Genomic DNA, 21,142 nt, shown 5'->3' on the forward strand with positions numbered 1-21,142 from the left:
GTCTTTGGGTGCACCTGCTGCGGAATTGTCACCGTCTTTTTGTGATACTGTATTATCATGATTTTTCATAGTATTTGATGAAATGTGCCTGTGCTGCCACATTTTAAGTAGCAACACCTTTCTTACTTAGGTAAGGCTTTGTTCACTTTGATTTTAGTAGTAAAACAGGTTGACAATTAGAAAACTTTCATTTGTTTTCCAGAAGGTGGTGCTATAGCACAAGTTTTGGGGTTTCCATAGTGGAAGTGACTAAGTTGGAAGTGTGTATTAAAAAGATGGCATTTAAAAACGACTAGAGACAGAGTGGGGGGAGGTGTGTGCTTAGTTAGCACTTGGGGCTTTAGGCATGTTCACAGCCTTCTAGGGCAATCCCAGACTGAGGGATTCCCAGAGGTTCGTGGATGGACCTCTTGATGGAGTCCTAGGACATATGGGAGAAAACACGTCCCTTCAGCAATCTTTGCCTTTTTAATTTCCCTCTACCTAGTCACGGAGGTCTCTCTTCAGAAATCTGGGTGTTCCTGAAAGGCAAGCGAACCCCTCCAGCTGCAGCCCATGCAGCTGAGCAGACTTTCACGCACCCCCTTTTCCACCGCCTTTGCTAGAGAGGTGGCTACTCTCACTGCCACTGCAACACCCCTGGCTCCATAGCCTCCTTGGACTTAAGGTGCATAGATGGATGTCCTGGTGTCATAGGCAGAGGCAGTCATATTCGGTCATGGATGTCCAATTAGTTGTAAGTTAAGGGGGAGAGAAAGGAATGTCTCATGCCATTGTGATGCTGACATCACCACCAATGGATTATCTAAAATGTGCTCCACTTTGGAGGCTCCTGCAGAAGAGGAAAGGAAGCCCCTGGAAGGTTTAAAAATGATAAGTGATTTGCATTTAGATTGCTCTGGCCTTTGAATGGAATTTAAAGTGGATGTGAGGGTACTGAGACTGCAAGTTTGAAATTCTTGATCTCTTCAGTCATCTGTATTCTTTTATGTAGTATCAGACCAAGATGACAAAGGCTTAAATAAGCAAATAGGTAGAATGGGCAGGAAAGAATAAATCTGTAAAATATCTGGAATAGAAAACTTAGCTTTGATAGGCTGGCCACTTAAATACCATTACTAATTTTCTTATAACCAATATCACATAAAGACTAAATCATTTTGGTACTGATTTTGCTAATATTGGATGTACTGAGAGAAATTCTAGTTCCTCACTGCAAGACGCAGAACAGGGGCTAAGGTTCAGACTATGGTGAATCAGAAAGTGAAAGAATACTGCATTTTTGAGTACTGTTTGGGTATTAGAAGCAAAATGGGTTCAAACTGAATATTTCAATTTGGAACCGGTGCTGAGAGACCCCTTTCTTCGAAAACTAGCCAAATAACATTTCTGCAAAAGAAACTTCAGGCAAACAGAATAAGGACAAAGTTTAAAAGTCAGTTGAAGTTTTCTTTTAATGAAAGACCCAAGAAGAAGCTCCTTTGTTACAGTACATAACATATGGCTCTTAGGATATCAGGGAGTCAAATGTTTACACCAGTGCTGAACTGTTACTGGCAGGTGAACAGTGAAGCAGTATTTCCTTTACTGGCATTGAGACTGTAATACATTTTGACATGCAGTAAGCTCTTTGGTAGACTTAATCTTTCAGTGGAATTACAGAATTTGCGAAGTAAAGTAGTAGTAAAATAATTTCATGTAAAATTTGAGCGTAGTACTTCTCACCCATAAGCTATTTATACAGACTTCAGGGGAAAAAAGTCAATCCTAGTAAACTTTTAAAATATTGCCTCACAACTTCCCAATTAACTTCTATATTCAGACACACACACAAAAATGTAAATGAAATAAAGTGATAATGAACTTGTAAAATATGTTCCATTATTTTTCTAGTAATTGGGCAATGGAAAGTAATCCGAAGGGCATAGGATTCTTTGAAATCCTGGACGGCTACTGCTTTCTCTTCTCCATCGCGCCCCCCCACCCCAAGTACCTCTCTAAGGCATCATTTTAGAACGGCTACCTAACACATCTTAAGTACGTGAATAACAACAGCAATAGTTTTCAACTACTACTAACATCATAATGTCCTCAAGACTTTGCCATACCGTATGTGAAGCGTGTGGGTGCAGAAAGGTGACCAAAGTAAATCACTCTACTATCAAAAAGAAAAACTCATGATGGGGAAAGGTGTATCCAATGATTTTGAACTTTCATGACATCGAGGCTCAATATATATAATGCCACAGAATTTCAGTGTTGGTTTGGTGTGAAAACTGATGCTCCTTCCCTCTGTCCAGTGAGTTCTCTTCCATCAAGAGGTATCTTTCTGGAGTGGTTTGTAGTTTGATTTTAAAATCAGAAACTTGTTCCCACTGTGGATCCGGTATGGAAGCATCTTAATATTCTTTGGGTGACTTAGAAGATTAGTGTCATAATCACGTAATTACATATGGGGTTATTTCACTTATGCCACCTGCACTGCTACAGTTCCAAACCCATCCTGGAGAGATTTACAATAAATAAAGCAACTGAATTTCTCTCACAGGTGGGTTCTAACTTCAGAAGACTTTATGCTCCTAAAGCTGCCACTGGGATCCAGAGTTCATGGCAACGACGGCCCCTCTCGAACGGTCCTTTCACACGACAGTTTGGACGGGAGTGACGCACTGTGCAGGAGAACTGGCTCTCTCAGAGGATGAGGTTGATCGGTTGGAAATCTCTCTCTGTAGTTCCTCTACTTTCTTCTGGAGCTCCGCTCGTTTAGCAAGAAGCTCTTTATATCTGTTGTGAATGGGCTCCTACAAGACAAAAACATTGTCAAATCATTCAGCCAGGCAATCGTAAGCTAACCCGAGTCAAATCATTCCAGTATACAGGTCTTTCCCTGAATGCTGCAGGCTGCACGTTCTCAGCTGTGGGGCCACGCCCACCTTTCCAGCATATGGGCGAGAATTAGCTGGACCCTGACGACACCGGTGCCCCCCCCAACTGTTTCCACAGAATACCCTGAAACTGGCACTTACTAATACAACAGAGAAGTAATAAGAAAACCTACAGGCCAAAATTCAAGATCTCCTATCATTTAGTTGTAGAGTTTCAGTCTTTTAAGCAGTTCTAAGTAGTATGTATATATTCCGTAACCTGCTTCAAAATGGACCAGAATTGTGTCAGGCTTTTTTCCTAAAGCCATTTCCTCAAACCTATTAAAATGGCCTAGAAGATATCCAGTCCAGCACACTCACTTTACAGAGGAGGGAAGAAAAGACAAGTGTCTCCTCCAGGACCATATGAGCAAACTCGGTAAGAGTCCAGTATACTGATGACCCACCCGCACTCCCCCATGTAGTGCTTTTTCTACTACCCAATTATAACTATTAACAGGAAAAAGGCAGGTTTTAAATATACCCAATTTTTCTAGTTGCTTTGAAGTTGACAAAGCTAACGGATACAGCTGAATGGATGAAAACCCCCACTGACTATATTAAGAGCATATACCTGCGGCTTCATCCGTGGATTCCACCTGACATAATATCCCACCCAGAGCTCTAGGTGGCGCATGCTGGCTACTGGATAAAGGACATGATTGGAATAGCTCCCATAGAGAGGATTAGTGAAGTCTTCCAGCTGGCTGTTTATATAAGACCACAGTGACACCGTCCTTTTAGGAAGATTCTGTAAGAAGGAAATATAGGTAGTTTTGATGATTAAAATCTCTCTAGAGGGAGGGAACAGGGACACTTTAGTGAGAAGCCCTGCTTACATTAAAATCAGAGGGTACTGGGAAACCCTGCAATTCATGAGAAAGTTAGACAAGCCCCATACCAGCAATTCCACTCTTAGGTATATACCGAGAGAACAGAATCACAGGCACACAAAACCCTGGACACAGACGTCCAAATCCACATTATTCACTATAACAGCCAATGGGAAGAAACAATCCAAAGTCCATCAACTGATGAATGGATAAAAATGTGGCACATTTATATGATGGAATAATATTTGGCCATGACAAGGAATAAAGTATTGCTACCCACTACACACTGAACCTTGAAAACACACTAAGTGAAAGATGCCAGACACAGAGGCCTCATTGTGAATGAGTCCATTTATATGATGTATCCAGAAGAGGCAAGTCCAGAGATCAGGGTGTGCCAGGGACTAGGAGAAGAGACCGGAGAGTACCTACAAATGGGTACAGGGTTCCTTTTCAAGGTTCTCAAGTCAGTGATGCTGATACTTGTACGACTCTGTAGATGTTCTGAAAAGTACTTAAATTTTCATTTTAATTTTATGGACTACAAATTATCTCCCCCCAAAAAGTTTCTTTTTCAAAAATCAAGATAGAGTTAAATTCCATTCAAGGCTCCCAAGAGAGGAGAAGGATCTCTGGAACCTAGGTATTTTTAATTAGCTAACATTTGGTAAGTTCTTGAGTGGTCCCCATGCACGGGAATACTGACTGCATGCTGGACACTGAAGATACGGTGTAACAAAATTTTTAATATCCGTCTTCAAGGAGCTTACGGTCTACTACACGGCAGTCACTGTAGTGCTTTGTAGTTTATTTTAGTTAACTCTCACACAATAGTATTTTCCCTAATTTACCGAAGCAGAAATTAACCTGCCCAGGGTTGCACAGTAAGGGAGAGATCCAAGATCTCAACCCAGGCAGCCCGGCTCCAGAGCAAGCACTCTGCCACGATGCTTTAGAGAAGAGCCTGAATAAACTCGTTTACAACCACATTTTTAGAGTGAAGTGATGCAGAAGGAGACACCAAGATGATTTGGAATTTCATACACAGGACAGATGTATTTTGAGGAAGTCAGAAGTAAAATTTGAAATGTAATCGTCACACAGCTTCCTCTAAAGAATCCCGACCACTTAACAGTGATTATCTCTGGTGAAGTGGGGCAACATACACTTTCTACATAGTATCTCTTCAGTGTTTGGATGTTTTACAGTATTGTTTTACAATTAAAAAAAAAAAAAAAAAAAAAAACCTGAGATGGCTCATATGTATGCAGAAGGCATCTGGGGATTTGAGCTGTCCGTTCATTCATATGTATATTTTTTGCTAACAGCATTTTTCTGTACCTGCTTGGAAGGATTTCCATCCTGTAAGGACTAACGAGTAGCACTGGTGCTCCAAAGATTACACAGAACTTCAGTTCAGGCACTACTTTTACCCATAAACTCACCTGACAGCTAGCTGGTACCTTCCGCCTTGTAACAGAGGTACTTGAAAACTAAATCAGGTTCAGATATATGGACCTTACAACATGTGAAAGAAAATATGGCCAAAGACATCATCCCAAAGAACTGTTAAGTTGAAATCTATCAGAGAATCCACCCTAGTCTAGGAAACATCACACATACTGGGAGTAAAGGGGGGAGGGTCATGGCTCATATTTTACCTCTTTTCCTCTCTGCTGTTCGCTGTTACAGAGGAATGTTCCAAATAAACAGCTATATAGATGGTCCAAAATGGTGATGAGAAAATATTCATTGAATTCAAATGCTGTAGGAAACTGCGAATTGAATATCATAAACAAAAATAAAATTAGCACATTTTTTTCAAGCATATTCATCCCCACATATGGGTAGATAATTTGTAACACTTCCTAAAATTAGGTAAAACAATATTCAGAACTAGATATTTCTAATCCATTATGGCATTATCTGCTTTACCACTTTACCACTTTTCTGAGATTTCTCCCCAAATCTCCTTTTCTTGTGTGTGAATGGTCTGATCTTGGTGTTTCTGTATCCCCTGGGTCTGTTATTCCTAAACTTGTGGAGTAATGAATTTTGCCTTTGGCAATTTTGGCAGCTCTAAACATCTAAACATATTTTTCCATTACAATTACTTGGGGTGGGGGGTGGGGGCGCCTGGGTGGCTCAGTCAGTTGGGCACCCGACTTCGGCTCAGGTCATGATCTTGCAGTTCACGAGTTCAAGTCCCGCATCTGGCTCTATGCTGACAGCTCAGAGCCTGGAGTCTGCTTTGGATTCTGTGTCTCCCTCTCTCTCTGCTCCTTCTCTGCTTATGCTCTGTCTGTCTCTCAGAAATAAACATTAAAAAGAAAATTTTTTTAATAAAAATTTTTTTAAAATAAAAACGAAATTACTAGGGGAGCTGGGTGGCTCAGTCGGTTAAGCATCCAACTTCGGCTCAGATCATGATCTCGCAGTTTGTGAATTCGAAACCCACGTCAGGCTCTGTGCTAACAGCTCGGAGCCTGGAGCCTGGAGCCTGCTTTGGATTCTGTGTCTCCCTCTCCTCCCTCTGCCCCTGCCCCGCTCATGCCTCTGTCTCTCTCAAAAGTAAATAAACATTAAAGTTTTTTTTTAAATAAGCATATTTTTCCATTAAAATTACTTAAAATAGGATTTTATTTTGCTAGAGTTACCTAGCCTATTCATTTCTTTACTTCTACCGTTCTTAGCAATGTATAGATGAGCTTCTGGGTAAATATATTGCCATGACTTAACTACTTGTGCAAAATGAGGGAGGAAACCTCTTGGGTTATTATTGATTCTTCTGGCTGAAGTGCTAATGGATCAAACTGTCAAGTTTTATTGCTATCTCCAAATGATATTCTTTAACTTACCGAGAAATCTTACAAGAATTTCCATTTTACATGAAATGTAGGATAATCATTGACCAAATCTCCCAATTCTGGATGGCTTAAAAGAAAGATGGAAGAATGACTTTCCTAGATAAGTTACCTGTCTTGTCATTTGCCAGACACAGTCAATAAACTGAAGAAAAACAGGCGATCGGTCTGCGTCTGCGTGGTTCTTATCTCCATGGCCAAGTCTCTGAAGGAGAAAGAGCAAAATGAAATACTGAATGAGCTTGTGGGACTTTTCTTTTTCATGGAAATAATTTTATTTTCCAATAGAAGTAATATTGGCTCAATATTCTTTAAGGTTCAAACTCTTTTAAAAAGAGTCACAGCAAGGAAAATAGAAATCACTCATAATTTTACCAGATAGAAGTCTCTATTACCATTATGATGTACAAACTGCCAGATTATTTTCTGACATGCTTGTCACAGGAATACAACATTGTTGAATAAATGAGACCCAAATCTAAACAGTTAGTAATAGAGACAGCAGCAGTCAGATCTCAGAACCTGATGTTTCGTCCCAGAGATTTAATATTCCCTAAATATTAACAGTCACTTGTACAAAAGCCTCAGGAAGCAACCTCCTCCTTTAACACTTCTGGCCAGTGTGTGACACTCTGCTGTATCTTAGGTCTCATCCGTCTTTATCAAGAAGAATCACGTTAACACAAACTTTCGAAAACCTTTAAAGAATGCTTGACATCTACCTTCCAAGCATGTACTCACCTGCTTTCTGTTGTGTTTTTTTTTTTTTCTCTCTTCTAAGGACCTTTGCCCTAGATGACTGAAACAGACCCTCTACACTCCAAAGCAGGGATTCTAAAAATATGGTCCATAGATTTCTAGGGCTCACGTGGGGGGCTGGGGAACTCTGTGAAGTCCAAACTATTTTCATAATGATACTAAGACATTATTTGCCTCTTTCAGTGCATTGACGTTTGTAGTAATGGTGCAAAAGCGATGAGGGATAAAACTTCGGGGACTTTAGGGGAAATGAAGCAAGGCACTGCGGTCAAGCTGCACTAGCAGTGTTATATTCCCCCTTGCCACACACTTGCCGTTAAGTGAAAGGGGAAAAAGCCAGTTTCCCTGATGAAGCAGTAAAAATTAAGCTTATTGAATCTCTCCCCTTGGGGCGCCTGGGTGGCTCAATTGGTTGAGCGTCCGACTTCGGCTCAGGTCACGATCTCACGGTTCACGAGTTCAGGCCCCGCATCAGGCTCTGTGCTGACAGCTCAGGACCTGGAGCCTGCTTCGGATTCTGTGTCTCCCTCTCTCTCTGCCCTCCCCTGTTTGTGCTCTGTCTCTCTCTCTGTCAAAAATAAATAAACATTAAAAAATTTTTTTTAAAAATCTCTCCCCTTAAGGACAGTTGTTTTGTTTTGTTTTTAACGTCCTGTGTAACAAAGTGGAAAATACGCATGATGTTCTTCTAGTGTAAATTGAAGTTGATGATACAAACACTACTTTTTCATGCAACGTCATTTTAACTTGAAGGAACAACTAATATATGAACTATGGCTATTAAGACTTGAATATCCCACAGACATTTATTTTAAATGTACAAAATGAATGCGTCATTTCAAGAAAAACGATGACAGGGGCGCCTGGGTGGCTCAGTTGGTTAAGCGTCCGACTTCAGCTCAGGTCACGATCTCGCAGTCCGTGAGTGAGTTCAAGCCCCGCGTCTGGCTCTATGCTGATAGCTCAGAGCCTGGAGCCTGCTTCAGATTCTGTGTCTCCCTCTCTCTGACCCTCCCCCGTTCATGCTCTGTCTCTCTCTGTCTCAAAAATAAATAAACATTAAAAAAAATTAAAAAAAAAAAAGAGAAAAACGATGACAAAATTCAAGCTTTGAGCGCAAATTAGATTTGTGGAAAACTACCTGCCACAATAAGTTTAATGCTATACAAACTTTGCTGATAATCATTGGTGATATTAACAAATGGGATATTATGATATTATGTAATGAAATTCATTAACATTGGAAGAGCTGGATAAGTCAGTAAGCCAGTACTTTCCAAAGAACCAATACATGATGTTACAGAATCACGCATGGGTAAAAGAAAAAATGTATTCCAAGTACAAGACAGACCAATGGAATTTAATGGAACAAACAGTGAAAACCTCATGGATTTAGTTTTGGACTCCACATTACAAGGATCATAGAAGAAATTAGCAGTTGTTAAATTTTGGCATAGTATTAGAGAATATCCAGGGGCGCCTGGGTGGCTCTGTAGGTTAAGCACTAACAGCGCAGAGCCTGCTTGGGATGCTTTCTCTACCTGTCTCTCTGCCCCTCCCCTGCTCTTGTGCACGCATGTGCTCTCACTCGAAATAAACATTAAAAAAAAAAAAAAAAAGAATATCCACAATTCCCTATAAAAATCTATGAGGACACTCTCTGATTCTGAACCTACATATCTCTGTGTGGTTTTCCTCAAAAGTCAGATTTTCCTCACTGCCTTCAAGCAACAGCAACATTGCAGAAAACTGAATGCTGAAGTAGTTGTGAAATTCAGCCATCTTCTAATAAGCCAGACCTGAAGGAAATTTGCAAAAGATGTAAAACAATGCCACTCTTTGCAATAAATTCTTTTGTTGTTGTTTCGGAAAATATAGTTAGTTTTCTTTAAAATGTTATTTAGGTTGGGAGCACCTGGCTGGCTCAGTCCGTGGAGTCTGTATCTTGGTCTCAGGGTTGTGAGTCGAGCCCCATATGGGGTGTAGAGAGTGAAAATAAAGTAATAAATAAATAAATAAATAAATAAATAAATAAATAAATAAATAAAATCATCTAGGATAACATACAGTAGTACCATGGTTTGATGTCTGTGTACCCCAAAATTCATGCTGAAATCATAATGCCCAATGTAATGGCAAGAGTAATTTGTCTGGGAACTCCTAGTCACAAGGGTAGAACTCCAGTAAGTGGGATTAGCATTCTTATCAAAAGCCCCCAGGAATGCCTGGGTGGCTCAGTTGGTTGAACGTCTGACTTGATTTTGGCTCCAGTCGTGACCTCATAGTTGGTTCGTGGGATCAAGCCCATGTTGAGCTCTGTGCTTTCAGTGCAGAGCCTGCTTGGGATTCTCTGTCTCTGTCTTTCTCTGTCTCTCTGTCTCTCTCTCTCTCTCTCAAAATAAGTAAATTTTAAATGGTTAAGCATCTGCCTTTGGCTCAGCTCATGATCTCACAGTTCACGAGTTCGAGCCCTGCATCAGGCTCTCTGCCGTCAGTGCAGGGCCTGCTCCGGATCCTCTGTCCCCCTCTCTCTCTGCCCTTCCCCACCTCGTGCATGCATGTACACATGTACACATACACTCTCTCTCAAAAACAATTAAAAAAAAAAAAAAAAAAACTTAAAAAAAAAAAAAGACCCCACAGAGGTTCCTAGCTCTCTTTACCATGTGAGGTCACCATGAGAGGCTGACAATCTACAACCTAGAATAGAACCTTCAATGGACCCAAACTATGCTGGCACCCTGGTCTTGGATATCTAGCCTTCATGAATGTGAGAAATAAATTTCTGTTGAAATTTGCAACCCACCCAGTTTGTGGTATTATGTTACAGAAGCCCAAGCAGACTAAGACAATTTATCATTTCTTTAATTAATATTTAAACATTTTTAAAAATTTTAATTTCTATAATGGCAGCAAATATTGGTAGTTATAAACCATATATGCAAAGTTCTTAGGAGTCATCAATAACTGTTAACAATGGAAAGAGGTCCTGAAATTGAAAAGTTTGAGAAGCATCACCCTACATTAACAAGGTGTGTGTATCCTCTTTACCAGCTGTCCCTTAATTGTCAAATTCTGCTTTCAGAAAAACTATGGGCAAAAAATGGAGTAGGAATCCAGAGTCAGCAATTTAGGAATCCACAGAAAATTCCAACAGTCTGAAATGTTTACTATTTTGGTCACATTTATATGAACATGGGCAGCTTTGGCTGATTAAAACTTCATTCTTTAGGGGCGCCTGGGTGGCTCAGTCGGTTGAGCGTCTGACTTCAGCTCAGGTCATGATCTCACAGTCCATGAGTTCGAGCCCCGCGTCGGGCTCTGTGCTGACAGCTCAGAGCCTGGAGCCTGCTTTGGATTCTGTGTCTCCCTCTCTCTCTGCCCCTAACCCACTCATGATCTGTTTCTCTCTGTCTCAAAAATAAATAAAAACATTAAAAAAAAAAAAAAAAAACACTTCATTCTTTGAAGTAAGAGGGGATTTTTTTTCCCATGTTTTTTTTCATGGTAAGTATATTTTAGAGAGAACTGAAAAATGTAAGCCATCTGAAAAGATACTCCAGATGCCCAATTTTATTTAACAGTTCAAGTTCAAAAGAGCTGACTACCCTTAAATGTCTGTTTCTTTCAAGTTACAGGTCAATCTTGAACAACACAGGCTGAACAGCACAGGTTCACTGACGTGGATTTTTTTTATAGTACTGTAAGTGTATTTTCTCTTCCTTACAATTTTCTTCATAACATTTTCTTTTCTCTAGCTTACTTTCAGAATACAGTATATAATACCTACAACATACAAAAAAATGTGTTGATTGATTACATTATCAGTAAGGCTCCCTTCCGGTCAACCAAAGGCTATATAAGGAGTTAAGTTTTGGGGAAGAATCAACAGTTATATGTGGATTTTTGACTGCACCCCAACCCCTGCACTGTGCATTGTGCAAGGGTCATCTGTATTTATAAACACTGCTGGGACACCCTGGTAACCACAGAATAGTAAAGGTTAACATTAGAGACAGTGTCTGGGCAAACATCTTTCAGAAAGTCTTTCATCTAATCTAGAAAATGCTGCCAGGAACTAAGCTCTCAGTGGCTTCAACACCTCTGACAATCTAACTCTCCTCTCCGTGACTCTCTTAACTCCTCCCACCCCCTTAAACTCCACTCTTGCCAAACTCAATCCCACCTAGACTTTTCCCCACCTTGTTTCTCTTTTTTGGGAAAATATTCCTACTGCTCACTCTCTAAGTTCTATGATTACACCTAACACAGATAAGCAATACAAGAGAACCAAGGCCTACCAGGTTACTGTTCCCAACTTTTCGGATTGCAAATTTAGTCTTTAACAGAAACACAGCTAAAAACCACTTGAATGTTTATTTAATTAACAGGTACAGGAATTTAATCCAAAGTATCATGTAACAGAAAAGCAAATTTGAAAGCTTAGTATCCTTTGAAAGGGCTATAATAACCCCATTCCTCTGCTTCGGGAACTGTGATTAGTTCTGGGTACCACACTTGAAGTAAGGCATGATCAAAGTCCAGACAACTTGAGTGAAGAGGGGATTAAGATGGGAAAAGATTGAGGAAAAAAAAAGAAAAAAAGAATGTTTAGCCAGAAGAATTGAAATTTATGCATGAAGTGGGCAGAGAGCTATTTCCAAATACTTGAAGGGCTATCTTATTTGGATAAACAGTTATATTTGTTCTTGTCTTCAAAGGGGAATGTAAGAGAATGGGAAGGAAATTTTAGTTCACTATGAGGAAGAACTTTCTAGTGGGTATACTTTCTAGAGTGAGACCAGATAGCCTGAGGAAGAGACTGCTGATTTCTGGAGGTGTTAATGAAGAAACTAAATAATCATTTCATGGGGATACCACAGAAGACATTCAACAATGAATGTCTGGCCTCTGAGGTCTTGCCAACTCAGATCTGAAAACAACAAAAACATCAAAATAAATGTGGAGGCAAATAGAGGGCACAAAAATTTGTCATTTCTATAAAACTAACTATAATACTCTCCATATATATGGTCATTACAGTGTCAGTACTTGAAGAAGGATAATCAAAAAGCTGTTTTATTCCCAACTCTGAGTGAAAGTTTTATTTTTTTCTCTGATACTTCTTTTGGTCCCAGCCTAATTTTTTTTTTTTTTTTTTTAAGACCCTGTTCCTGTGTGAGCACTGCTACTTTGAAGTATTCTTAAATTAAGAATAATAATTAGGGGCACCTGGGTGGCTCAGTTAAGTGTCTGACTTCGGCTCAGGTCATGATCTCGCCGTTCCCAAGTTCAAGCCCCACTTGCTTCAGATTCTGTGTCTCCCTCTCTCTCTGTCCTCCCTGCTCACACTGTCTCTGTCTCACTCTCAAAAATAAGCATTAAAAAAAAAATTTTTAAAGAATAATAATTAAACAATTCTTGGCTTCTTTTACATCTACAGGAAAGATTAGAAGTGCCTTGTAATTCCATAACCATTCATGCCAAACTGAACTGCATTTAATGGTAGAGACACCTTGTGGAAGTCAACGCATGGCATCTAATGTTTCCCCTGGTAGTGATCACAGAAGGGACCGAACCAGACACCAGACCTACACAGCCAAGAGAGGACATCCTAATGCTTTCCAAAACTAACAAAGTTCCCTCTAGAAGTTTATCCGTTTAGTATAAAGGGGTAAGTTTTAGATGAGTATCTAATGAATAAAAGGCATTGTTTTCACACGCCATATGAGAAATGCCTGTGATAGATAGATCAAGTCAAGGTTCTTTACTCACAAGCTGAAATCGATGTCCAAAGCTTAGCCATTCTTTTTCCACAAGGACTTCAAAGCCTCGGATGCTTCGATAGTAGCCATCTAACATGAGCATGGCAAGGGAAGTTAGCTGAGCTGTTCGGTCCCATCCGTCGCTGCAGTGCACAACCACAGACGTCTTTCCTGACTCTACTTTGTCAGCGATCCTAAGAGCCCCTGCAAGAATAAGCTGCAAAACAGATTTTTTTTAAGGAAATTTTTAACAAAGTACTTCCTTCTTTAAAATTAACTAACACAGTTTTACTACGGATGATTATCTCAATAATATGTGGAGAAAAAACACCAGTCCCTTCCTAAAAAGAATTCTTGTAAGTGGAAGAATATCTATAACATTTTGCCTTTAGAACTAGAAAAACGTCATATATGCAGGCTATTAATCTGCACAATGAAAGAGCCAAATGAAGGGTGCCTTTGGGTTCTATACAAATCAACAGTATGAGTGAGAGAAAAGAAGGATTAAATTGTAAGAGGTCTGTTTCTAAGAATCTTCAAATATTCCAACATCATCTATTTAAATAAAAATAATTCGCCAAATGAAGTCCTATACATTACTTAAACAGTGCTTACTTCACCAAATTAGAATAGCTATGAAAGCAATAATATTGGATCTCTCTTAATGTATTCTATAGCTCCTATAGCTTTGACTTTACCGGTTTGATGTATGTCACAGCGCTTACAGCAAGCACAGTATAAAACTTTAGAGTAAGCTACCTTTCTGTATCAGGCAATAAAAATAGTCTCTAATTTTCATGAGGTCAAATTGGACTTCAATTTTGTCTGAATTTTAGAGATTCTAATGTGAGTACAAGTCTGCTCCTTAACACGAAAAATCTCCTTTCCCTTTATTTCATCATATTAATATGTACGTGCCTATAGAAGTCTGCATTTTCTGAAAACTGCTCAGCAGATCAAAATATTACTATGTCAATTTAAATGGTATTTAAAATAATTTCAGTCATTTTTTAAAATATGCAGACACTGCAAAAGAATTACCTCTCTGAAGTTGATCTTGAGTTAAAACCAAAAAGAAAGACAACAGTATAATGTCCTTTAAAATGGTGGGTAGAATTCTGGGAGGCGGTGGTAAGAGGGAAAGAATAGATTACAACAGAACCAGATGCACAGTATAGGAAACTAATTCACTCAAGCAACACACCTTAGAAGTAGTTCTAATCATCAAAGCAGCTAGCAATTTTTCAGTGTATAGAAAGAGACTTTCACCTTAATTTCAATTGTATGAAAAGTGACAAACAGACAAAAGGACAGAGAAAGTCTTTGCTGGATTTTCCACAATAATACAAGAAATAACAACATACACCTAACCTTAATATGTTCAAGCCAGTGAGTAGATTCCAAGTTAGACAACCAGTGAGTCTCCTCAATGTTAGGGTACACAATCTCCTTAAGTTTTCGTAATGATTCTCTCATAACATGAATATTGTGGATATCCAGAAAAACGAGTTCTGCATTTTGATACGCATCTTCACTTTCATAACCTCCACCCTTTGCCTGGGAAAAAAAGCACACACAACAGGAATTCATAAATTAGTGTACACCCATTGTATGTAAACATACATCGAAAAGTGCCGCAGAATATCCAATAGCATGAAAGAGGACACATGTTATTAATGAATAGGAAAACTCCATGGGAAAATTTCAATGGCTTGGGACATCTTAACACAACTACTCTTTGCTACATGTTCTTTATAAAACAGGAAGATACATTCTTACCGTGACTTCCTTATACAGCTGTTATAAAAATTAAATGTGATTACATATATGAAGATCAACATTTTAAGTTTTATTTTTTGAGAGAGTGAGTGTGCAAGCAAGGGATGGGGAGAGGGAGATGGATAGGGAGAGAGGGAGGGAGGGAGGGAGGGAGAGTGGGAGAGTGGGAGAGAGGGAGAGAGGGAGAGAGGGAGGGAGGGAGGGAGGGAGGGAGGGAGGGAGAGAGAGAGGGAGAGAGAGAGGATCCTAAGCAGGCTTGATGCTCAGTGTGGAGCCCGGCATGGAGCTCAATGTCACAGACTGTGAGATCATGACCTGAAATCAAAAGTCAGATGCTTAACCAACTGAGCCACCCAGGCACCCTGATACTTAAGCATTTTAAAGCACTAATTTTTTCCTACCTACATTTCAAGTTCAACTCAAACATAATTTATTATATTAGACTGAAATCACCAGCTCCATGTGCAGGGACAACATCTATCTAGTTTCTTACTGGACCATGCTTCTCCACCTCCCTTCCTCTTCACCTCATTTAATCTGAATATTTGTAAAATGCTTTGCAATCGTAATGACTTGCTTCTATTTTAGCCACATAATTATTTTTAAGAAAAAAGATGGAGAAAGTATAAAAGCACAGAATACCAGAATAAATTACTATCTCTACCCTCAAATACTTAAATCTACATCTGCAGAACAGACTGAGAAATATTTGGTCTTAAAAATAAGCTGTGGCTGGAAAGAACTTAATTCTTCTGGACTGAATCTTTCTCTGTTTTTTAAATAAAGTATTCTATCTCCTACCTCTCATGTATAAAAATCAACTTCTTAGAGAACTAATGGAAAAACATGAGAAAAATATTAGAATGGCCACTGTAGTTATATAAAATTAAGTGATCATATGACTCACACCATTGAAAACAACAAAACTCACGAACTCATAACCAACAACAAATTAGGGAAAAAAACACAGAAGGTCAAGCTTCCTTTCTGACACTAGATAGTCTGGGAAATAGTTTGGATTCAAGACTGGCACAAGTACAAAGTTAACAGTGTTTCGGCAGGGACCTATTAACAAGGATTACTCCTGGAGAGTGGAAACACAACAGGTCAGGGGTAAGAGAGACAGACTTTCAATTCAAATTGGTTACAACATATTCTGGAAAGATGGTAGTGGAAACTACACAGAACCAGTCACAAAAACAAACAGAATGAAAATGCTCTGGAATCAGATAGTTGTAGAACTTTGTGAATATACTAAAAATATTTGAATACACACTTAAAAAGAGTGCATTTTATGGCATGTGCATTACATTTCAATAAAATCAACAATTAAAAAAAAAAAAAACACAGCAACCAGATAGTAAAACTAAAACCACACAAATCATTTAAAACAGAAATGGGTACAAGGCATTCGGTGAAACTTCAATACCACCAAGAGCCACAAGAGCTGAATGCTGTCAATGAACCTGTGGGAAGCAGCAGAGGGAGTAATGGATATAAGATGGACTGGAGAACAGGAGAACTTTATACCTTATACACTGAATCTCTTATACACAAACGAGCCTTATACTTTTTAGTGTTTATTCTGCTTCTGGTTTTGGCCTTCGTCTTCTGGCACTACAGGACAGCCCAACAGGTCAATCTCGGAAGTGTAAACCAGGAAGGGTTCTGTCCATACTAACAGCTGGGGAGTCTAACGGATCTATAGCAGATCTGAAGGGGCCAAACCAATGTAACACTTATGCATTCCCCTAACAGTCCAGCCAGGGACCACTTCTGCTAAGTACATAATCAAAGGTAAGCAGGACAGAGACAAAGGAAGAGAAGGTCCAGACAAAACAAGACTAAGGAAGAGAATATCTTTCTGATTAAAAAATGGGGGGAGGGTGCTGGGTGGGAGAGACAGGACAGAGCCAGGAAATCTCAGAAAGTAAGACTTCATATTTTTTAATGCTACATGCAAAAAACACAAGAGGCAGCTCAGTGAAATGAACTCTTCTAACCTCTGAGTACACCAACCTTGAGCCATGCCCTCTAACTGAACAACCATCCTGATAGTTCAGGAAAACTAATTTCACCTAAGAATGAGAGCTAGAAAAGGATCAAGGTCAAGTCGCACAGACGCTTTCCTAAAAAGAGAATGAGCAGCACTCATAACACATCCAACGAAAATGTCCCACAAAACTGAAATTTTCTCTTCTCAAGCAACCTAAATACATTGAAAAATAACACCAGGCATGAAAAACAAAATAAGTTGGAATTAGAAAACTCAAAAATGAAAAAAATAAATAACCTAAATAAAAAGTTAAATGAAATTAAATTAAAAAAAAAAAGAAAACTCAAAAATGGAGTGAAAATACTTGGGAACATATTAGAAATAAGAGTAAAACATCAGGAAGACTAAAGAAGAAGAAACAAACATAGCAGACATCAAGTTAAAAGAAATAGAGAAAAGGAAAATATTTACAACCAAAATGAAATTAGAAAGACATAAGAAAGAATCAAGAGTAAGTGACAAATGATGAAGAAAGGCAAGGAGGAGCTAACACAGAAGTCCTGAAGAAAAAAGTCAAAACAAGGAAACAGAATACTAAGAACTAAGATTTTTAAAAAATTGCAAGAATATAGACCCAGAACACACAACATGAAACAATAGTCTGGCAATAACTGCACTTCAAAGAAAAGGAAAAAAAGTCCTTTGAATGTCCAAGTAAAAAAGAGGGACTTAGAAGGTAAAGAAACTTAATTTATCATTAGCCTTTAAAACTTTATGCCAAAAGAAAATAAGCAACATATTTAAGAAACTCAAGAAAATCACATGTGAGCCAGGGGTTTTATGTCCAGCCAAACTGACTTTCAAACATAAAGGACACAAGCTCTGATTACCATGCAAATACTCAGAATATGGTTCCCATGAGCCCCTGCTGAAATATTTGGAGGGGAACTTCAGACAGTAATAATTAATAATAATAATAGTAATAGTAATAATGATAATGTCTAGAAAGACATCCATATACGAATTGGTTGTGAGCACAAAACTTAGAGCTGCTTGTCGAAGTCAGAGGTAAAAGGGAGAGTATGTGTTCAAAAGGGAGAATGTGTCAAGGCTATATGTGCTGACAATGTAAAGAAATATAATGTATTCGTAAAGTGGGGTGAATGGGGAGAGCAAATGAGAAAAAATAAACTTTCCAGTAAGTACTGGTGATGGTGGGATTAGTATTGTTATTCTGGGACTGGGAGGATAAAGGAAACAAGTAGTTAGGGAACATAGATATCATTCCCTGTGTCTCTGAGAACCAGGATTCCCGGCATGGAAGAAACGAGACACACATGTAATTGAGAAGAAGCTATGTAAACAATGTTTGGCACTGAATTGAAATTGAAAGCACCAGTATGAATTTAGGAGGTACTTTATCTTTAAAATTATGTAAATATTCCCTAACTCTATTCACTGAAAAGACCTCGAAACAGGACACACCCAGTAAGCAAATATCCTCAGCATCCTGGTTTGTGATACCATTTCGTACTAACAGAAACGAGAACTTCTTGGAGAAATACTTGTTCTAAGTCTGGGGCAGGTGATGTACAAGACTCCCTGATGAGTCTGGCATATCACCTCACACCAGATAGTGAAGATTATTAGGGTTATGTCAAAAGAACTCAGGAGGTAACTTGAAAAGCCTCCCCCTGACCAAAGATGAGAAATTTAAACTTCAAAAAAATATTTTCTGGGGCACCTGGGTGACTCAGTCGGTTAAGCGTCCGACTTCAGCTCAGGTCATGATCTTGCGGTTTGTGAGTTCAAGCCCCGCGTCGGGCTCTGTGCTGACAGCTCAAAGCCTGGAGCCTGCTTCAGATGCTGTGTTTCCTTCTCTCTCTGCCCCTCCCCTGCTCATGCTCTGTCTCTGTCTCAAAAATAAATAAAACATTTAAAAATATATATATATTTTCTGCAATGGATTAGAAAATGTTGAATGTGTTTAAATACATACATTCATAATGATACTTTAAAAAATTAGTCACCTTCATGGGATGATAGCAAGTTCATTACTAGGAAAACTGGCTAATAAGAAAGAACCAAGTATTTATCCTGGCTTTCTTACATAAACTAGATTGCTGGTTAACCAAAATATAGACAATAGGAAGTGTTTCTTTATAGAGAGAGTTCAACTAACAGCTGAAAAAGAAATCATGAAATTAAAATACCACCATTTTGCAAATCCAGTGAGTTAATCTGTCTAGGCACCTAGCAGAAAACAGTTGCTAATACCCCCAAAGGAGAATCAGCCACAAATGATGTGCCTCCCTCCTGATATACCCCCTATAGTCTTGCCAAAGGTGTTGAACCTGGATCTGAATAAACCTCTAAATTCATGTGAAAGAAATTCAAAGGACAGAAAAAAAGTTGAACCATACCATAATGCAACAGCAAAATCTGGACTATGGGAAACTACAGATAAAATGTCAAGAAAAGAAAGAGATGGGCAAGGGGTAGACTACAGATTAAGAGAGACTTAAAAGACACATCAAATACAGGGTGCCTGTGTGGCTCAGACGGTTAAGTGTCTGACTTCTGATTTTGGCTCAGCTCATGATATCATGGTTTGTGAGTTTGAGCCCCCATATCAGGCTCCACACCATCAGCATGGGATTCTCATTCTCTCCCTCTCTCTCTCTGCCCCCACCCCCTGCTCACACTCCCTACCCCCACCCCCACCGCCTCTCTCTAAAATAAATAAAATTAGGAAGAAAAAAAAAAAAAAGATCAAATGCCGTATTAAAACAACAAGGCTGGGGGCGCCTGGGTGGCTCAGTTGGTTAAGCATCCAACTTCTACTCAGGTCATGATTTCACGGTTCATGGGTTCGAGCTCCACATTGGGCTCTGTGCTGACAGCTCTGAGCCTGGAGCCTGCTTCAGATTCTGTTTCTCCCTCTCTCTCTGCCTCTCCCCTGCTTACTCCGTCTCTCTCTCTCTCAAAAATAAATAAACATAAAAAAAGTAAAAATTTTAAATTTAAAAACAAGGCTAAATCATAGTCTAGGGATATACACTTTGATAATAACATAAAGAAATGCAACAAGACGATTATTATAAAAGTTAGGATAATGGTTACTTTTAGTAGGATTAGAAGGTGAACTGGATTGGAGCAGGGCACTCATGGAAGACTTCGTGGCTGGCAAAGGTTTAATTCCTGACCTGCGTCATGACTGCAAGAGGACTTGTCATATTCACAGTGATTAAGCTACAGAGAATATTCTTACAGCTCAGGTAAAAAATATTTGTTGCAACAAGGATGTACACTTTTTCAAATTAAAAAGGAGGTAGTAGGTGGGGAAACTGGGTGAAGGGAGTCAAAAGGTACAAACTTCTACTTAAAAGATAAGTTCTGGGGATGTGATGTAAAACATGATGACTATGGTTAACAATCTCATATTGTATATTTGAAAGTTGCTAAGAAAATACACTTTACAAGTTCTCATCACAAGGAAAAAGATACTTGTAACTATATGAGATGATGGATGTTAACTAAACTTACTGTGGTGATCATTTCATAATATATGTAACATAGCAAATCATTATAGTGCATACTTTAAACTTGTGCAATGTTCTATATCAATTATATCTCAGTAAAACTGGCGGGGCAGTGGGGAGAAGACATTAGGCTGGTAAACTGAATCAACTTTCCCAAAGAATGTTGATAATATGTAACAAAACTCTTTAAAAATGCACAGTTTAAATTTTGATATGGTAATTATATACCTAGGATACTCTTTTAAGGAAATAAAGATGCAAACAAAAGATATTTATGTCAGCTATATTTAAAATACTAAATCAGGGGCTCCTGGGTGGCTCAGTGGGTTGAGCGTCCGACTTCGGCTCAGGTCATGATCTCACAGTCCGTGAGTTCAAGCCCTGCGTCGGGCTCTGTGCTGACAGCTCAGAACCTGTAGCCTGTTTCAGATTCTGTGTCTCCCTCTCTCTCTGACCCTCCCCCATTCATGCTCTGTCTCTCTCTGTCTCAAAAATAAATAAACGTTAAAAAAAAAATTTAAAAAAAAACAAAAAAAATAAAATACTAAATCAGTACTTGAACACCTAATATTAGAAACACGATCAAATGAATGGCACAGCTATAATGAGTATTACATTATTTTTCAAGAATATTTAACTAGAGAAAATAGTTCCTATAATATTAAGAGGAAAAACAAAGA

General features: G+C 38.9%; 1 protein-coding gene across 4 annotated transcripts in view; it reads right to left on the reverse strand.

Annotated features, from left to right (window-relative positions):
- Positions 1-1,436: 1,436 nt before the first annotated feature.
- MTMR2 (myotubularin related protein 2) overlaps positions 1,437-21,142 on the reverse strand; it is a 116,915-nt gene continuing 97,209 nt past the window's right edge. For all 4 annotated transcript variants that reach the window (XM_019450156.2, XM_019450155.2, XM_019450157.2 and 1 more), the window contains 6 exons: positions 14,517-14,702; positions 13,156-13,362; positions 6,734-6,826; positions 5,419-5,532; positions 3,499-3,675; positions 1,437-2,801 (listed from right to left, as the gene is read on the reverse strand). In XM_019450156.2, the coding sequence (XP_019305701.1) occupies positions 2,640-2,801; positions 3,499-3,675; positions 5,419-5,532; positions 6,734-6,826; positions 13,156-13,362; positions 14,517-14,702 (939 nt within the window). In that variant the 3' untranslated portion in view covers positions 1,437-2,639. The remainder of the gene's footprint in view (positions 2,802-3,498; positions 3,676-5,418; positions 5,533-6,733; positions 6,827-13,155; positions 13,363-14,516; positions 14,703-21,142) is intronic.

This window comes from Panthera pardus, unplaced genomic scaffold (genome assembly GCF_024362965.1).
Source record: "Panthera pardus isolate Hobbes unplaced genomic scaffold, ASM2436296v1 HiC_scaffold_12, whole genome shotgun sequence".
Taxonomy (NCBI): Eukaryota; Metazoa; Chordata; class Mammalia; order Carnivora; family Felidae; genus Panthera; species Panthera pardus.